Genomic DNA, 17,398 nt, shown 5'->3' on the forward strand with positions numbered 1-17,398 from the left:
CACTTATGAGGAATGTTAACATTTCAACATTTTGAAAGTGAATCTCCCTATAGACATAAAACCAATATGAAGTGTGAACTTTATTAGTTGATCAATCATCTAGCACGACCAGTATTTTATTAAAAAGCCACAGCCCCATGACTCAAGTCAAGAACACATGTGAATCATCCATGTACCGTTCAATGTATTGCGTCATTTTCAGACTTTCAGAATGTGATGTAAAATGATAAACTCCTTTTTCAAGGATAAAGTTCAGCTTATGCATCATTTCAACGATTTATCGGCGAATAAAATCTATCTGAGATAGAATTGATCATTATTAACAAGAGTCATTATCATGTCAGATATACCGGGATGATTTGAATTACAGCTATTTACTATAGAAGGCGGTGGAAAAAGAGAATTGTCAACTATGCCGGTCAATCAATTCTTCATTTTTATATTATTTATTCATTTATACAATAAGTACATTATCAAAATGATAGGGAGAGGGGAAATAAGGTAACCTTGTGCTATTCCTCTCCCAAATTTAGATAACAGATACCCCGAAATAGGTCAAGTCTTGTAGTTCTTCAATTCACAAAGTAGATTTTCAAATTTAGATGCTTCAGTTCTGAATTGATTCACTTCATTGTAAAACTTTACAAACAACAACAAAACAATAGTTGAATGCACTCCTCAAAAGGAGTTGACTTCAGAGGGCTTCCATTAGGGAGACACTAATCTGAATCATAGTGACAGCTACAACAATTAATTCAATTTATATACTTTCATTTCTTCTCTCACACCTTTCTTTTTCCTATAAAAAATAGTCCCTGCTGGGACGATTAGTCCACGTACAGGGAGAAATCGATTCTGGACATATATAGCTCATATATTTTTTTTTGGACATGTTATTCATTATAAAAATTGGGGGGTAGAATAGTTCTTGACAAAGCCTGTAATTCTTTTTCAATCATATTCATAATATGATCTGTTATGCCAGTATATCTAAAAATAAATAAGTGAAAGAGAAATTTTCTTGTGATAAGGGTGATCCAATACAATTAACATATAAACTCAACTGTTTATAAGTAAAGTTGTGTACGGCGAGGCAGAACATCTATTTGCCAATAGGAATCCTAAACACACAAAAATAATACAAGGTGCGCCAGAGAAACTTACTTATTTGAAAAAATCCTGTACGTTGAGTTGGTCGTGTAGAGGGGCAAGAGGGGCGAATCTGGAGGAGGAAGTTATCAATTTCATCCTCCCTCAAGTAAATTAGCCGTCATGCTCTGTTCTAGAGAGCAGCGGGCCTTCGAAGTTGAGAGCTTCTTTTCTAATGGTCGATCACCTTCCGCGCTCGATTTGAAATTCCTCCCCACAGCCTCGTTTCTGGCCATAATTCTGTTATGGGTTAACTCATTTCAGGAGTTTGGAAGTGTCGCTAAACCCCAAAAATGGATTTCAACGAGCCATCAGAACTCCAGAAAATATCGAAGGAGTGAGGCAGTCAGTTGTGTGTTCTCCAAGGCGTTTGGCTCGCAAACACGCAGCTGCTATGGTATTTTCTGACTCCACTGTTCGACGAATTCTCCATGAAGACCTTCAACTTCATCCCTATAAATTGGCTGTTGTTCAAGAATTGACTGAACGCGATTTTGTTGCCCGTCAAAATGCATGTGATATGCTGATTGACAACCTGCCTGAAGACGCGGTCATTTTTCTAGTGAAAAGGCTCATTTCCACATGCGATTCGTCAGTGCGATTTTCTTAACGGGTTATTTGAAATCTTTGGTTTATGTCGATCGACCACGGACCATAGCACACCTCAAGAACAACATTCGCGACGCCATTGCCAACATACCGATTGATATATTGCAAAGAAATTTCAAAAATCGACCTCATCACTGTATGCACAATGGGGTTTGCCATTGGTCATTGGATCTCATTTTCAAGACTGCATGGAAAAAATTGAGATATTGTATTCTCATATAAAAAAATCTGGTGTGGTACACTCACACAACTTTCCTTGCTCATATTTGAAACTACGATCAGACTTCTGTATAATATGTGTGTATATGATTGTTTTCAGAGTACTTTTTCCTTTGTGTAATTCGTGAAATTCGATGATTTTTTTCAGTGTTCATTTTTTTAAAGTCGTCAAAACAGCTGTTCTACAGATGAAATATCTTGACTATGTGTTCTTTTTATAAACTGCTCTACCTACCTACCTCATGCACGAGAAGGAGTTTACAAAGTCCATTTCTCAAGGATGGGGTGGACCCCATTAGTTTCCAAGGAAAAAGACTCATGTCAGTTGATAGAGCAGATAAATAACTATATAGGGTATGAATTTGAAATAGATCAGTCAAGTCATTTTTGAGAAAATCGTGAAAAACATGATTTTTTAGTAATTATCCGCCATTTTTCTCAAGAATATTACGTAGCTCCTGCAATTTTCCCAGACATGAGACTCATGTCAGTTGATAGGGCTTATTTATGGTATAAATTTGAAGAAAATCGTTAGAGCCGTTTTCGAGAAAACCGTGAAAAACATGGTTTTTTAATAATTATCCACAATTTTTCCGCCATCTTAAATTGAATTTCTTATTGTCGGGTCCTCATGGTATAAGGACCTTAAGTTTGAAATTTTAAGTCAATCGGTTAATTAGGAATGGAGTTATTGTGTTCACAGACATACACACATACACACACAGACCAACACCCAAAAAATCATGTTTTTGGACTCAGGGGACCTTGAAACGTATAGAAAACTTGAAATTGGAGTACCTTAATTTTTGTTGGAAAGCAATACTTTCCTTACCTATGGTAGTAGGGCAAGGAAAGTAAAAAGATTAAAGCAATATCTGAAGTACTTTTGTTTTTAATGACCTTTCAAATAAGTAAGTTTCTCTGGCGCACTTTGTAGAAAAAAAAATGAAAACACGAACTTTACGAAACAGTTTTGAAATTCAGCACTCACCACAGCTAATCTACTTCTTGTCGTGGTCCTTGGCGGGCGCCTTCTTATCCTTGTCCTTGTCCTTGGAGAGGGAGGTGACCGCCTGACGCACGGCCTCCGACTGCGGGTCGACTCCGGGCAGGTTCTCCAGCACACTCTGCAGGAAGGCCGGGTCATTCATCACCTCGCGGTAGTCCTCCACCTCCATCGGTGTCTCCTGTCGCTCTTTCTTCGCATCAGCTCCCCCCTTAGAGCTACTGCTGCCAGATGCTTCCTCTGCAAAACAACAGCAATCACTGAATTGGATTTTATCTATTTCGATAGAATAATACAACAGATTATAGAATACAATATATAAATAGGGGTTTGTAACGCTACAAATATAATAATAAATAATTTCTTTCATTCTTCAGTAAAGAAAGTGAACAAAAGTACAAACAAAAAAGAAAACATAGCTTCTGTGAAATTAGAAAAATGATGTACTTACAATAATATATATTAGAAATATAATCTCTAAATTTACTTAGAAAGACACTCCCGAGAAATTTCTATGTGGGAGATTCCATTAAAGAGCAATATCTTCAATTATTTTTGTCTTAAACAAAATATGTAAGATGAGTAAAAATAAGACTATGCTAGCAACAAAACTTAGGGTAGGGTTGCAATTAATTAAAAGAGAGAAAGAAATATCTAAAACTAAATTTGGATGCAAAAGTTCAAGAAAAATAAGAGCAATATATTACAATATAGGTACTCTGGAAGTGAAATTAGTTAGAAAAATGTAATATGATGGAAGTACTTAATGATATGTTCAATGAGAAAATGAATGCTACATTAATGAAGAGATGGATGATGAAATAATGGAGAGATGAGTGAATGCAAATAATTATGAAGTAACGGATGATATGAGCTAATAACAAAATCGTAACCTAAAAGAAGAGTTCGTTCCGTATCTTTTACGTTTTTACTTTGAAAATTTTGATTGTAATTCTGTTTATGATTTCCAAGTTGATATGATTGAATGTACATTACCTAAATATGTTTAATTTTTCATTGAATGCCTCAATAGTTGCAAGTTGCCAGTTTGAATTGTGGATTTAACTGATTTTTTTAATAGGTTCTCGATCTCTCATCTATTGATAATAGCCATTTTTTAATTTCATTTTTGAATTTTGGACAGGAGGTTTGCGTTTATATTCACTATATTCACATATTCGAATATTTAAATAAATATAGAATGGAAAACTATTCTAATGCCGCATCTGCATGTTGGCAAGCATTGTTTGACAAGTGTAAATGGATGGGTTGGAATGTGTGTAAACTCCAAAGACGCTGGTGTTTGTTAGCCTACGCTGGGCTAGCCTTCGCTCGGAAAAAAACGTAGCGAAGGCCAGCGTTGACAAAACACCCATCCACACATTGGCGCTGGCTGACGTTGGCCTGCATTGGGTCAGTATGTAGATGCGGCATATTGCTGTGTCATATGCCATCAAGAGAAAAGTGGGATATTTACGAAATTTATTATTGAAAATCTTTCAATTCTAGTCAAGGATCGGCTCTTGTCTTCTCCGATTTACAACAGCATGAAATTACCTGTATTTCGGTCCATCAGAGGCTGTTTGTGAGTGATTGCTCAAAATAAGGTATGGGAAGACATGTTTGAAAGACAATTTTTGAACCCGCAGCTCTTTTTGGGAGAGTTGGTGGGTAAATATATCAAAAGTACGCACCCTATCCCTAAAGCTAAGTACAAATATTTCCATAACTTCTAAAAAATAACTAAACTTATTGGCGACAAGTTTTTTTTTCAAAATTTTCACACCTTGAATAGTCGATATTTGGAAAGTTATAGACGGTATGGAGAGATATTTGTCAGATAAAACTTGTAGGAAATTTTGTGAGCTTTAATTTTGTAGTGTGGTAATGTCCATAATACGCATATTATTTTCCGTGATATATGGGAAAAAATGGTACCTTTCAACCACCACGCTCAACCCCTTATCACAGGGGGTAGGGGTGGGGACTTTTGATATCTTTTGTTTACTCTCTTATTATCCCAAACAGAGCTGTGAGATCAAAATGGTCAACAATTTGTTTTAATGACTTCCCCTTTAAAACAATTTTCATCCTTTTTTCCTTTTATGACTCAATTTCCTGAATAATCAAAAAGGTTTTCTAAAAATTTTATAAAATGTCTCCCTACAGCTCGAATTTTTCCTTTTTCATTCCTTCAATTTTTTCTCATTGATATATAGTGAACAAATTTTAAGGGTTAGACTCCCTAAAACAGTACATAGGTCCCGTATTATGTACTGAATTTTTCCGTCTTATTTATGCTGTTCTTAATTATGGTATTTATTTCTGATGAAGTATTTTTCGTGAGAAAAGTATTGGTATTATTTTCTAAGACTCAGAACTATAAAATAATTTTCATTATTCAATATAAAATTTGTGTTTATCTTGACTAGATGATAAATTACCATTATTTCCAAGAACTTTTAAATATCTTCCTTTGTGATATAACCAAGTGAATTGTCACGATCGATGACCCAATAAAAAAGCTTTCAGTTAGGATATAAATAGAACAAACGAAGTCTACAAGAATCTATTGTGGCTAATTTTAGCTCAATGTGAATTTTAGGTTTTTTTTGTAAAAAAGAGGTGTGGTATATAGAAAACCACTCCAACTCAAGTGGAAAATCAAGAGCTAAGTGTGAATAATCACGGTCTATTAGGCCAACAGCTCTCGAAAATAGTTTAAAAATTCATGCTGCGACCAGCAACAAAAGATAACAGATCATCAGCTCAATGCGTGAGCAAATGTTAGCCAATAGCAATAAACTGCAAATTTAGATCAGACTTCAAAGTTACAATTTATATAACCTGTAAATGTTCGATGTTGTAAATCTCGGAACCGATTCCTAGTCAATAATCGTTTTATTGCTCAATCGACGACATAATATCCGTCATTAACTTCAAGGCATCAAGAATGAGTTCATCTGGAAGTACGGGTTTGAATGAGATGAAACTGACCCTAAAATTCATATACTTTATCCTCCATAATAATAATTATGATTCCGTCGGAATAAAAATATGATCTAATTCCACTCACTTCTTCATCAATGCTGTTTATTTATCGCCGACAATTTCAACAAATGTCTTTCTCAATTATTGTGACCACCTTGAATCACTCAATGGCCTAATCAACGGTAATTTCTTGGTTATCGGAGACTTTAATCTGCCTGAAATCTGCTCAAATGATTATGATTTTTTTTTGTGGGGACAATTAAGGCAAGAATGCTTCACAATTTTATGTCATTCTATGATCTTGTTTCTCTAAATCCGGTAAAAAACGAACTGGGTAGGACTTTGGACCTGGTCCTTTGTAACTTTCCTGCCAAAGTCTTCCAAAGCGATGATCCCTTGCTTCCTGAAGACGGCCATCACCCGGCATTGTGTGTTGATGCTTCGTATTCTGTTCCGGAGGCAAATTAATCTCCGGGTGATCCATTTGAATCCCGGTATAATTATTCTAAAGGGGATTACTTCCAACTTTATTGTAAGCTGCGAGACTGTTGTTGGGACTCTGTGTTTGGCTGTACTGATGTCGACTCTGCAGTGGACGAGTTCTATAGTCTTCTCTACAAATATTTGGATGAGTGTATTCCAAGGATCGTATTGAAGAAAAAAAAAAAATAAATATCCTCCTTGGTTTACTCCTGATATAATTTCTGATTTGAGGATTAAGAATAGATGTGCACGAAAAAGAAGAGTGTCCCCTTATCATGATAACCTTTTCAAAAGTTTACGAACATCCTTGAAGGCTAGAATATCTAAGTCTCATGAAAACTATTTGACATCGATTCAGTCAGGCTTAGATGGAAGTATGAAAAACTTTTGGAATTATGTAAATTCCAAAAGAAACACGTCGTTTGTGGAGTCGACGATGTCGCTGAATGGGGAGTCCTACTGCGGTTCTGCGGTTGTAGATGGGTTCGCGAAGTATTTTGAGTCAGTGTATGAGGTTGATACACACGCCGCCCCTGATATACATGAGAATGAGCTGGAGATGTCTGGGAGCTTGAGATTAGGTGTTGGTATTGATTCTGTCTCCTCTGACGAGATCCTGTCTGCTATTAACAGCCTTAGATCTAGCTGTTCCGAGGGCCCTGACTTGATACCTACTTTTATTGTGAAGGGTTGTGCAGAGGTACTCCTTAGTCCATTGCAATTCATTTTCAATTTATCGATTAGGACTGGCCAATTCCCTTCTAAATGGAAGGTCGCTAGAATTACTCCTATCTTCAAGTCAGGTAAGAGAACTGATATAAGTAATTATAGGCCCATATCAATTTTAAATTGCTTTTCCAAAGTTTTTGAAAGAATTTTGCATGCAGTTATATACATGCAGGTGAAGGGAGTAATTGCGGACGAGCAACATGGATTTCTGTCAGGCCGTTCTACGGTGACTAATCTAATGGAGTTCAGCAATGAGGTATCCAGAGTTCTTGACGGTGGAGGGCGGGTTGATGTTGTTTATACTGATCTCTCAAAGGCATTCGATTCAATCAATCACAGAATATTAGTTAAAAAACTAAAGTCGATTGGTTTCTGTACAAGCCTGGCAAATCTTGTTGAGAGCTATTTGAATTCAAGAGTGCAGTATGTTAGAGTACATAATTTCAAGTCTAGAACTTTCAACTGTACATCTGGTGTGCCTCAGGGTTCTAACCTTGGACCACTTCTCTTCCTTCTATTCATTAACGATCTCCCTGCTGTCTTTGATGGTTCATCCTGTCTGATGTATGCAGATGATGTGAAGCTGTACAAAGCGATTTTGAGCCCTGATGACTGCCTTAGCCTTCAAATGGATGTTGATAAACTAAGTGTATGGAGTATGAATAATGGCCTTAGAATAAATATAGCTAACATTTTCCCGGCAGGTAGCTTCACACAGATGCATCTATAGTATTGATGGTATACCGTTGGAGGAGGTAGAGTCTTTTAAGGACCTGGGTGTGATTTACAGCTCTGATTTTACATTCAATAAACATATAGACCTTTTGTGTAGTAGGGCCAATCAGCAGATGGGGTTTATCCTGAGAACATGTTCACCTTTCAATGATGTCTCACCCATAATATTTCTGTATAAATCTCTTGTCCGAAGTATTCTTGAGTATGCGTCTGAAATTTGGAACCCTTATTGTAATGATCAAGTGCTACTTTTGGAGCGTTTACAAAATAAATTTTTAAGGTACATTCACTTCAAAAAATTCAATTTCAATTGTCCGTTTGACTTTCCCTCTGACACTCTGAGAAATATGTTTCAATTGAAATCATTAAAAACAAGACGAGATGTTAAGTCTTTAATTTTTCTTCATAGCTTATTAAATAATAAAATAGATTCCCCATATTTGCTTTCATATGTAAATATTTATATATCTACCATATCACGTCGCTCCACTTTCTCTTTTTTTGTGCCCCGGTCCAGAACTGTGAGTCACTATAATTCTCCAGTCAACAGAATTCAAAGACTTTTCAACTGTTTCTCTGGGCAACTGGACATCTTCTGGTTCTCTCGTGAAAAATTTTATAGAATATTAAACAGTCTATTGTGAGATATCCTTGCTCAGTCGTGTTGTCGATTATTTGTTGCTGTATATAGGTGTGTATCTATTGAACTATGTTCTCGTACATTACTCATTCTGTTGCTTCATTGGCAGGTACCAGTCCTCTGACATTCATTTGTTAGTTTTATCCATTGTTTTATCCATTCTTTGTAACATTTTTATTTTAATTTTAGAACCTTTTCATTTCTATATTCCGTTTTATAATTATTTTATTGTATACATCTATTTTTCTTTCCTTCTCTTGTATTTCTATAGTTTTTTTTCTTTTAACAATATTGCAATTTGTTCATTATTTTTTTCATTGTATTGTTGTATTTCACGTATTGTATCTTGTATTGTTGTATTTGTGAAGGAGACACATTAGGGGTGACCTGTTGTCTCCATAAATAAATAAATAAATAAATAATAAATAAATAATTGTATAATATCATAATTGTATTAATATCATCTAATTTATACAGTCATAATATATCAATAAGCAATTATGATGAATTATTATAAAAGGCACATCAACAATGTTTTTATATGCAGGATGTTTCTAAATAGACTGACAAACTTCGTAAGATGTAAACTGACATTAGAATGAACAAAAAATATCCAGTGAACATGGGTCCTAAAATTCTATGTTACCGAAATAATGATGGCGGAAGATTCTAAATTTTTAATTTTATAAATCCCTAGCAGCCTCATGAGGATACTTGAATGAAAAATTCTCAAGTAAAATTGACTGAAAAATCTCGAATGAAATTAGAAGTATGTAACTTCAATGATTGTTGAGATAATGGCAAAAACATGCCTATAAAGCGTTATTTTATAAGCTAAAAGGGATATAATTAGGATACTTATTGTTTAACTGTATTTGAAATTGAAGGAAATTGGAAACTGTAAAAAATCTTTAATTACTTAATGTATAAAATGCACCAACCCAAACCTCAATAATCAGGATTGAAAGGATACATAACACATAAAACATAGCACACATTTGAAAAATATTTGCTTTGATCAATAAAATACAAGGATTATGAGGTGTGGGTACGTTTTTGGGAGGCAAAAAAGCAACTAAAAATTATTCTTTCAGAATTGAATTACCTATGATTTCCTTTGATTTGAAATAACGTTGAGTAAGAAGTATCACCTTACGAATAAGAGCGCAAGAACGCCTGATTACTCTTTGTGTTCACACACACACACCTTCAGTTAATTATAAATAAGGCTAGCCACTAACGGTAGGAGATGCAAAAATGCTTATCATGTACAAATACATGATTATCATGCATGTTTTGTCATCAGCGAGAGGCTTCTGACATAAAATAAGCAATAGCAATAAATACTACTGAAAAATTACAAACTATAATGATAGAAATTCTGTACTAATAAGTATAAATGTGTTAAGTCAGTTTTCATGATTCTTCAGAAGAGCAAAAACAAAGTTCAAAAAATTCTGTATGAAATTTGTGAATCATTATTGAAAGTATTAAGACGCTAATCGTTGCTCTACATATTTCTTCAAATGCTTACTGTGCCCAATAATGGTTTCTCACATATTGACATTTTTATACAGGTGTAAATAAAAATGTTTACGACTTAAACCCTTTGTAACAAAGTATTTTATGACTTAACCCTTTTTGATATTGATTTGAGTTGACTTGTATCATTTATATCAATACCTATTTATTCTCTTGAAAGTTATGAGTTGACTTGTATAATTTTTACCAATACCTATTAGATTTGATTCCACCTTTTAAAGGTTATGAGTTGAATTGTATCATTTATATAAAACATGAATGATTTTTTACTGAGATGTATCCATTTTACCATGAGAATAGCTCTAAAACAATACTACATAGACTTAAATCCTTTATACCAAAAAGAGCAAATCTTTCTGAATAAGAACATGTAGAAAAGTCAAAATCGACATTAAACCCCTTTTTAGTTATCAGTACAGAATCTAGCCTCAAATAGAGCAGCGAAGAAAAAATGAACGAAAAATCGGAGATAAATAACCTAACCTCAAAAAATTTTGCACGAAGCCAACCTTTCTCTGTAATGAAACAACAATGTATGACTCTGAAATTAATAGAAAAACTAAACTAGAAATAAAAACCTGGTCATACAGTAACTTTTTTTCCATATCGACGTATGAATCTCGGGATTTCTGCTCAAACTACTGTTTGCAAGGCCAATTCTTTTAGATACATTTGTTGAAAGTGGACTCGCTTACAATTTTGCACACTTTTTTCCTACTTTCTTCTCCAATACTTCCCTTTTCCTCTTCTCTTTTCCCTTCATTCCTTACTTTTATACCCTCTACCTGCCTATTACATGGTAAACCATAGTTGGCTAGGTATTTTTCCTCATTTCTTTCTTTTCAGCACACCACGCAATGAAGCCTGTTTTTGTATTTTATTAGAAATTTATTTTTGATTGTGAATTTTTGTGTTTTGATTTCTTTTATGTATAATTATTGTATTGTGTTGATTTGAATCAAATTATTGATTGATCGATTGATGTGTATCATATATGTCCAACCATTAGTGGCCAGCCTTAGCGATACTTACGGGAGTCCTGCATAGACATCTGCATGGCGAAGGCAATCTGCTCCTCCTCGGTCATGTGGGCAAAGTCGGGGGCGGCAGAGGCGGCTGCTGAGGCGGCGGAGGCGGCAGCAGTGACAGTGGGGCCGGTCTCCTCCTGCCCCTCCATCGACATCGCCAGTGCTCGTTCCAGCATCACCTCCTCACTGGGTGCTGCCAAACAAACCATACACATTCATTCATTCACAACACGGTTTTGATGTTTTTCAATTTCAATTCAAAAATTAATTTATTTCGCACAAAATATTATTACAAAACATTGTACCGGCTGTTTTTTACGACATGCAGTCAATCATGATATGATTAATTCTAATTAAGATATGATTGACTGCAAGTCGTTGTAAAAAAAACAACATCATTTATTAAATTGTGTACAGATACTTAACTTGAGACGATAACGATTCTATTCGATAGAAATGGAAATTTATGAGGAAATATTCGACCGAACGTAGTGAGGTCTACGTTTCAACTCGATTTGCTTTTGTCTGTCTGTATGTAACGCGATTACGGCCAAACGCATTGACAGAATTAGATGAGATTTGGCAAGAATATTCCTCTTCAACTGTGCGTCGATGTATACACAAGGTTTTTTAAAATTTTTCATTTTAAAGATAATATGAAAGAAAAAGAATTCTTTCATACTCTGATATCACTATATATCATCTGCTTTGAAGATAGGATCAATCAGACTATAGAATTATTCATAATCAATCAGCTGACAAGTGGATTATTCATTGCATGCATCACACAGATGTCTGGCCGTGTCTATTTAAATAAGGTAGGGTTTCAATATTTTTTATGATGCGTGCCCATCAGTATCAATATTCTCACATTTGAAAAACAAATTTGATAGGTGATTAAAAATAAAATAAAAATGATTGAATGAACTGAATAATGCCGAAGAAATTATAATATTCTTGATTTAAAAAAAAATTAATTTTAAAATAGTTGAAAAATATTTTTATCAGATGGAAAGATTATCACAAAACTGGATAAATCATCATATGGGATACAAATTCAAACGTGAACTGAATTTATTAACAAAAGTGAGTTTTTGATCTTGGAGAAAACAAATAATAGTTTTCAAGAGTAAATTATGATTTAACTGAATCAACTAGAACAGGTGTCATCAGATACTTGTGGATGAGAAAACTGTGTGAGGTCTACTGTTCTCAGAACTACTAGTTTAAAATGGTTATTATTGATTGAGTATGTTCTTTTTATTGAAAGTAAAGTCTGTAAACCAATTGTATTAGTTAAGTTTACTGAAATTGTTGAGTTTATTGGATTTGATGAACGTGTTGAATGTATTCAAGTTATTTGAATGTGTTGATTCTATTAAATTATCGACGAGGAATTACCTTGTACCTTCTAATGTCAGCTTGTTGAATGTAGCAATTAGTTCATAGTAATATTGTTAATTGATTGTAATGTGGGTACTTTCATTGTTCGTGGTTGTATGCAAATTTGTAATTGGCTATTGTCATTAGTTTAATCTATTGCCAAACGTTTTGTTTATTGACCGAGCGAAGTGAGGTCTAAGATTCAAGTCGACGGTTTGACATTTCTCTTAATGTTTGAATGATTATATGTTGCGTATTTACGGCGAAACGCGGTAATAGATTTTCATGAAATATGTCAGGTATGTTCCTTTTTAAATTTTGCGCGTCGACGTATATACAAGGTTTTTGGAAATTTTGCATTTGAAGGATGATATAAAAGGAAAAAGGAGCCTCCTTCATACGCCAATATTAGAGTAAAAATCAGACTATAGAATTATTCATCATAAATCAGCTGTTTAGTGGACTATAATACTACAAACATCAAGTAATAATACTCAAAAACATCGAACATCTCGAAAATGTATCTTGCCATCAACGTTGTAGACAGTTGCAGCCAGACCTGATAACAGCGCTCATACTCACATTCCGGGACGACACGTCACGGTACGATAAGACAGAAAGCTCTATGTTTATTAAGGATTTTTTCTAGACATTTTAAATTGATAAATTATTTATTAATTTTTGAGAAACATAACAACAGGTCAATGTAACTTACTAAGCGCGAGGTCTACTGTTCACAGAACTACTAGTGTAGTATAATTACTCATTTATATGGTTAAACTATACTCAACTCATTTGTATGGTTATACCGTGTACAAATAAATGATTTATCATTATTATTATTTAACTTGAGAAAAGTCACAGACTCATCTCCAAAATTGTCCCATTTTCAATTTATACTATACCTTCCAAAGCAAAATAGAGGTGTAGTCACTTTTCAAAAAATCCAAAGCTCAGAAAAACGAGCAAATTTTGAATTTAAAGTAGTTATTATGTCTTGAATTAACATAATCTAAAACAATAGTTATGAGATAAAAGTGAGGCGTTTGAGTTGGTTGGGTCACGTTGAAAGGATGAGTGATTCAAGAGTTGTAATAAAGGTCTTTAGAAACAGTCCAGGAGGAGAGAACGTCCGAGAAAGCGTTGGCTGAAGGATGTGGAGGACGATATTAGGATGCTAATAACTAAACTAGAAATAAAAACCTGGTCATACAGTAACTTTTTTTCCATATCGACGTATGAATCTCGGGATTTCTGCTCAAACTACTGTTTGCAAGGCCAATTCTTTTAGATACATTTGTTGAAAGTGGACTCGCTTACAATTTTGCACACTTTTTTCTCTTTTTTCCTACTTTCTTCTCCAATACTTCCCTTTTCCTCTTCTCTTTTCCCTTCATTCCTTACTTTTATACCCTCTACCTGCCTATTACATGGTAAACCATAGTTGGCTAGGTATTTTTCCTCATTTCTTTCTTTTCAGCACACCCCGCAATGAAGCCTGTTTTTGTATTTTATTAGACATTTATTTTTGATTGTGAATTTTTGTGTTTTGATCTCTTTTATGAATATTGTATTGTGTTGATTTGAATCAAATTATTGATTGATCGATTGATGTGTATCATATATGTCCAACCATTAGTGGCCAGCCTTAGCGATACTTACGGGAGTCCTGCATAGACATCTGCATGGCGAAGGCAATCTGCTCCTCCTCGGTCATGTGGGCAAAGTCGGGGGCGGCAGAGGCGGCTGCTGAGGCGGCGGAGGCGGCAGCAGTGACAGTGGGGCCGGTCTCCTCCTGCCCCTCCATCGACATCGCCAGTGCTCGTTCCAGCATCACCTCCTCACTGGGTGCTGCCAAACAAACCATACACATTCATTCATTCAAACACGGTTTTGATGTTTTTCAATTTCAATTCAAAAATTAATTTATTTCGCACAAAATATTATTACAAAACATTGTACCGGCCGTTTTTACGACCTGCAGTCAATCATGATATGATTAATTCTAATTAAGATATGATTGACTGCAAGTCGTTGTAAAAAAACCAACATCATTTATTAAATTGTGTACAGATACTTAACTTGAGACGATAACGATTCTATTCGATAGAAATGGAAATTTATGAGGAAATATTCGACCGAACGTAGTGAGGTCTACGTTTCAACTCGATTTGCTTTTGTCTGTCTGTATGTAACGCGATTACGGCCAAACGCATTGACAGAATTAGATGAGATTTGGCAAGAATATTCCTCTTCAACTGTGCGTCGATGTATACACAAGGTTTTTTAAAATTTTTCATTTTAAGGATAATATAAAAAGAAAAGGAATTCCTTCATACTCTGATATCACTATATATCATCTGCTTTGAAGATAGGATCAATCAGACTATAGAATTATTCATAATCAATCAGCTGACAAGTGGATTATTCATTGCATGCATCACACAGATGTCTGGCCGTGTCTATTTAAATAAGGTAGGGTTTCAATATTTTTTATGATGCGTGCCCATCAGTATCAATATTCTCACATTTGAAAAACAAATTTGATAGGTGATTAAAAATAAAATAAAAATGATTGAATGAACTGAATAATGCCGAAGAAATTATAATATTCTTGATTTAAAAAAAATTAATTTTAAAATAGTTGAAAAATATTTTTATCAGATGGAAAGATTATCACAAAACTGGATAAATCATCATATGGGATACAAATTCAAACGTGAACTGAATTTATTAACAAAAGTGAGTTTTTGATCTTGGAGAAAACAAATAATAGTTTTCAAGAGTAAATTATGATTTAACTGAATCAACTAGAACAGGTGTCATCAGATACTTGTGGATGAGAAAACTGCGTGAGGTCTACTGTTCACAGAACTACTAGTTTAAAATGGTTATTGTTGATTGAGTATTTTCTTTTTATTGAAAGTGAAGTCAATAAACTAATTGTATTAGTTAAGTTTACTGAAATTGTTGAGTGTATTGGATTTGATGAACGTGTTGAATGTATTTAAGTTGCTGAGTTATTTGAATGTGATGAATCTATTCAATTATTGACGGGGAATCACCTTGTACCTTCTAATCTCAGCTTGTTGAACGTAGCAATTAGTTCATAGTAATATTGTTAATTGATTGTAATGTGGGTACTTTCATTGTTCGTGGTTGTATGCAAATTTGTAATTGGCTATTGTCATTAGTTTAATCTATTGCCAAACGTTTTGTTTATTGACCGAGCGAAGTGAGGTCTAAGATTCAAGTCGACGGTTTGACATTTCTCTTAATGTTTGAATGATTATATGTTGCGTATTTACGGCGAAACGCGGTAATAGATTTTCATGAAATATGTCAGGTATGTTCCTTTTTAAATTTTGCGCGTCGACGTATATACAAGGTTTTTGGAAATTTTGCATTTGAAGGATGATATAAAAGGAAAAAGGAGCCTCCTTCATACGCCAATATTAGAGTAAAAATCAGACTATAGAATTATTCATCATAAATCAGCTGTTTAGTGGACTATAATACTACAAACATCAAGTAATAATACTCAAAAACATCGAACATCTCGAAAATGTATCTTGCCATCAACGTTGTAGACAGTTGCAGCCAGACCTGATAACAGCGCTCATACTCACATTCCGGGACGACACGTCACGGTACGATAAGACAGAAAGCTCTATGTTTATTAAGGATTTTTTCTAGACATTTTAAATTGATAAATTATTTATTAATTTTTGAGAAACATAACAACAGGTCAATGTAACTTACTAAGCGCGAGGTCTACTGTTCACAGAACTACTAGTGTAGTATAATTACTCATTTATATGGTTAAACTATACTCAACTCATTTGTATGGTTATACCGTGTACAAATAAAATGATTTATCATTATTATTATTTAACTTGAGAAAAGTCACAGACTCATCTCCAAAATTGTCCCATTTTCAATTTATACTATACCTTCCAAAGCAAAATAGAGGTGTAGTCACTTTTCAAAAAATCCAAAGCTCAGAAAAACGAGCAAATTTTGAATTTAAAGTAGTTATTATGTCTTGAATTAACATAATCTAAAACAATAGTTATGAGATAAAAGTGAGGCGTTTGAGTTGGTTGGGTCACGTTGAAAGGATGAGTGATTCAAGAGTTGTAATAAAGGTCTTTAGAAACAGTCCAGGAGGAGAGAACGTCCGAGAAAGCGTTGGCTGAAGGATGTGGAGGACGATATTAGGATGCTAATAACGTATAAGAGGACGATATAGGATGCTAATAATAATAAAGGATGTTAACATCCTTTCATCCTTTAGTTTGCTAAAGGATGTGGAGGACGATATTAGGATGCTGGATGTTAGTGGATGGAGACGTAAGGCTGCCACTAGAGACGAGTGGATAGATAGATATGACTTTTATTTATACTTTACAATAAAAGTGATGTGAACGAAATTGAGGCAATAAAAGAGTGGAGAGGCTTTTTGAATAAGGTCAAGGCTCAGAATGAGCTGTTGCGCCAAGGAGTACGTAAGTAAAACAATAATCACTCAATAAGTCTTGACTAATTAAACTAGAAAAACTATTAAAAAATTCAGACACATGTCTCTGCTAGCAATTACTGCCGGTAAAATGAGTACAACTGGGATTTCAGTTATGTTATATCTAATTTATTTTTATTATTTCTAGAATAGAGTATATTCTGAATTTCTGTATGATGTACCCAATTATTATGTGAATTTGTAATTGTAAAAATCTTGTATATATAACAAATAAATTGAATTGAATTGAATTGAGCCAAAATTGATCACAAGGAATACCCCTGGCAAAAGTACCAAGTAAAATGTGAGATTTCCTGACTTCTTCAAGGAACTAAATTTCAAAACCACTGAATTCCAAGGTAACG

At 34.3% G+C, this 17,398-nt stretch overlaps 1 protein-coding gene across 1 annotated transcript in view; it reads right to left on the reverse strand.

Moving 5' to 3' along the window:
* Positions 1 to 17,398, reverse strand: part of LOC111049699 (26S proteasome non-ATPase regulatory subunit 4) — a 43,255-nt gene that overhangs the window by 5,950 nt on the left and 19,907 nt on the right. Inside the window, exons 8-10 of the mRNA XM_039427088.1 lie at positions 14,177 to 14,365; positions 11,136 to 11,345; positions 2,969 to 3,223 (exon numbers count right to left, since the gene is read on the reverse strand). Of these exons, the coding sequence (XP_039283022.1) occupies positions 2,979 to 3,223; positions 11,136 to 11,345; positions 14,177 to 14,365 (644 nt within the window). The 3' untranslated portion in view covers positions 2,969 to 2,978. The remainder of the gene's footprint in view (positions 1 to 2,968; positions 3,224 to 11,135; positions 11,346 to 14,176; positions 14,366 to 17,398) is intronic.

This window comes from Nilaparvata lugens, chromosome 4, assembly GCF_014356525.2.
Source record: "Nilaparvata lugens isolate BPH chromosome 4, ASM1435652v1, whole genome shotgun sequence".
Classification (NCBI taxonomy): Eukaryota; Metazoa; Arthropoda; class Insecta; order Hemiptera; family Delphacidae; genus Nilaparvata; species Nilaparvata lugens.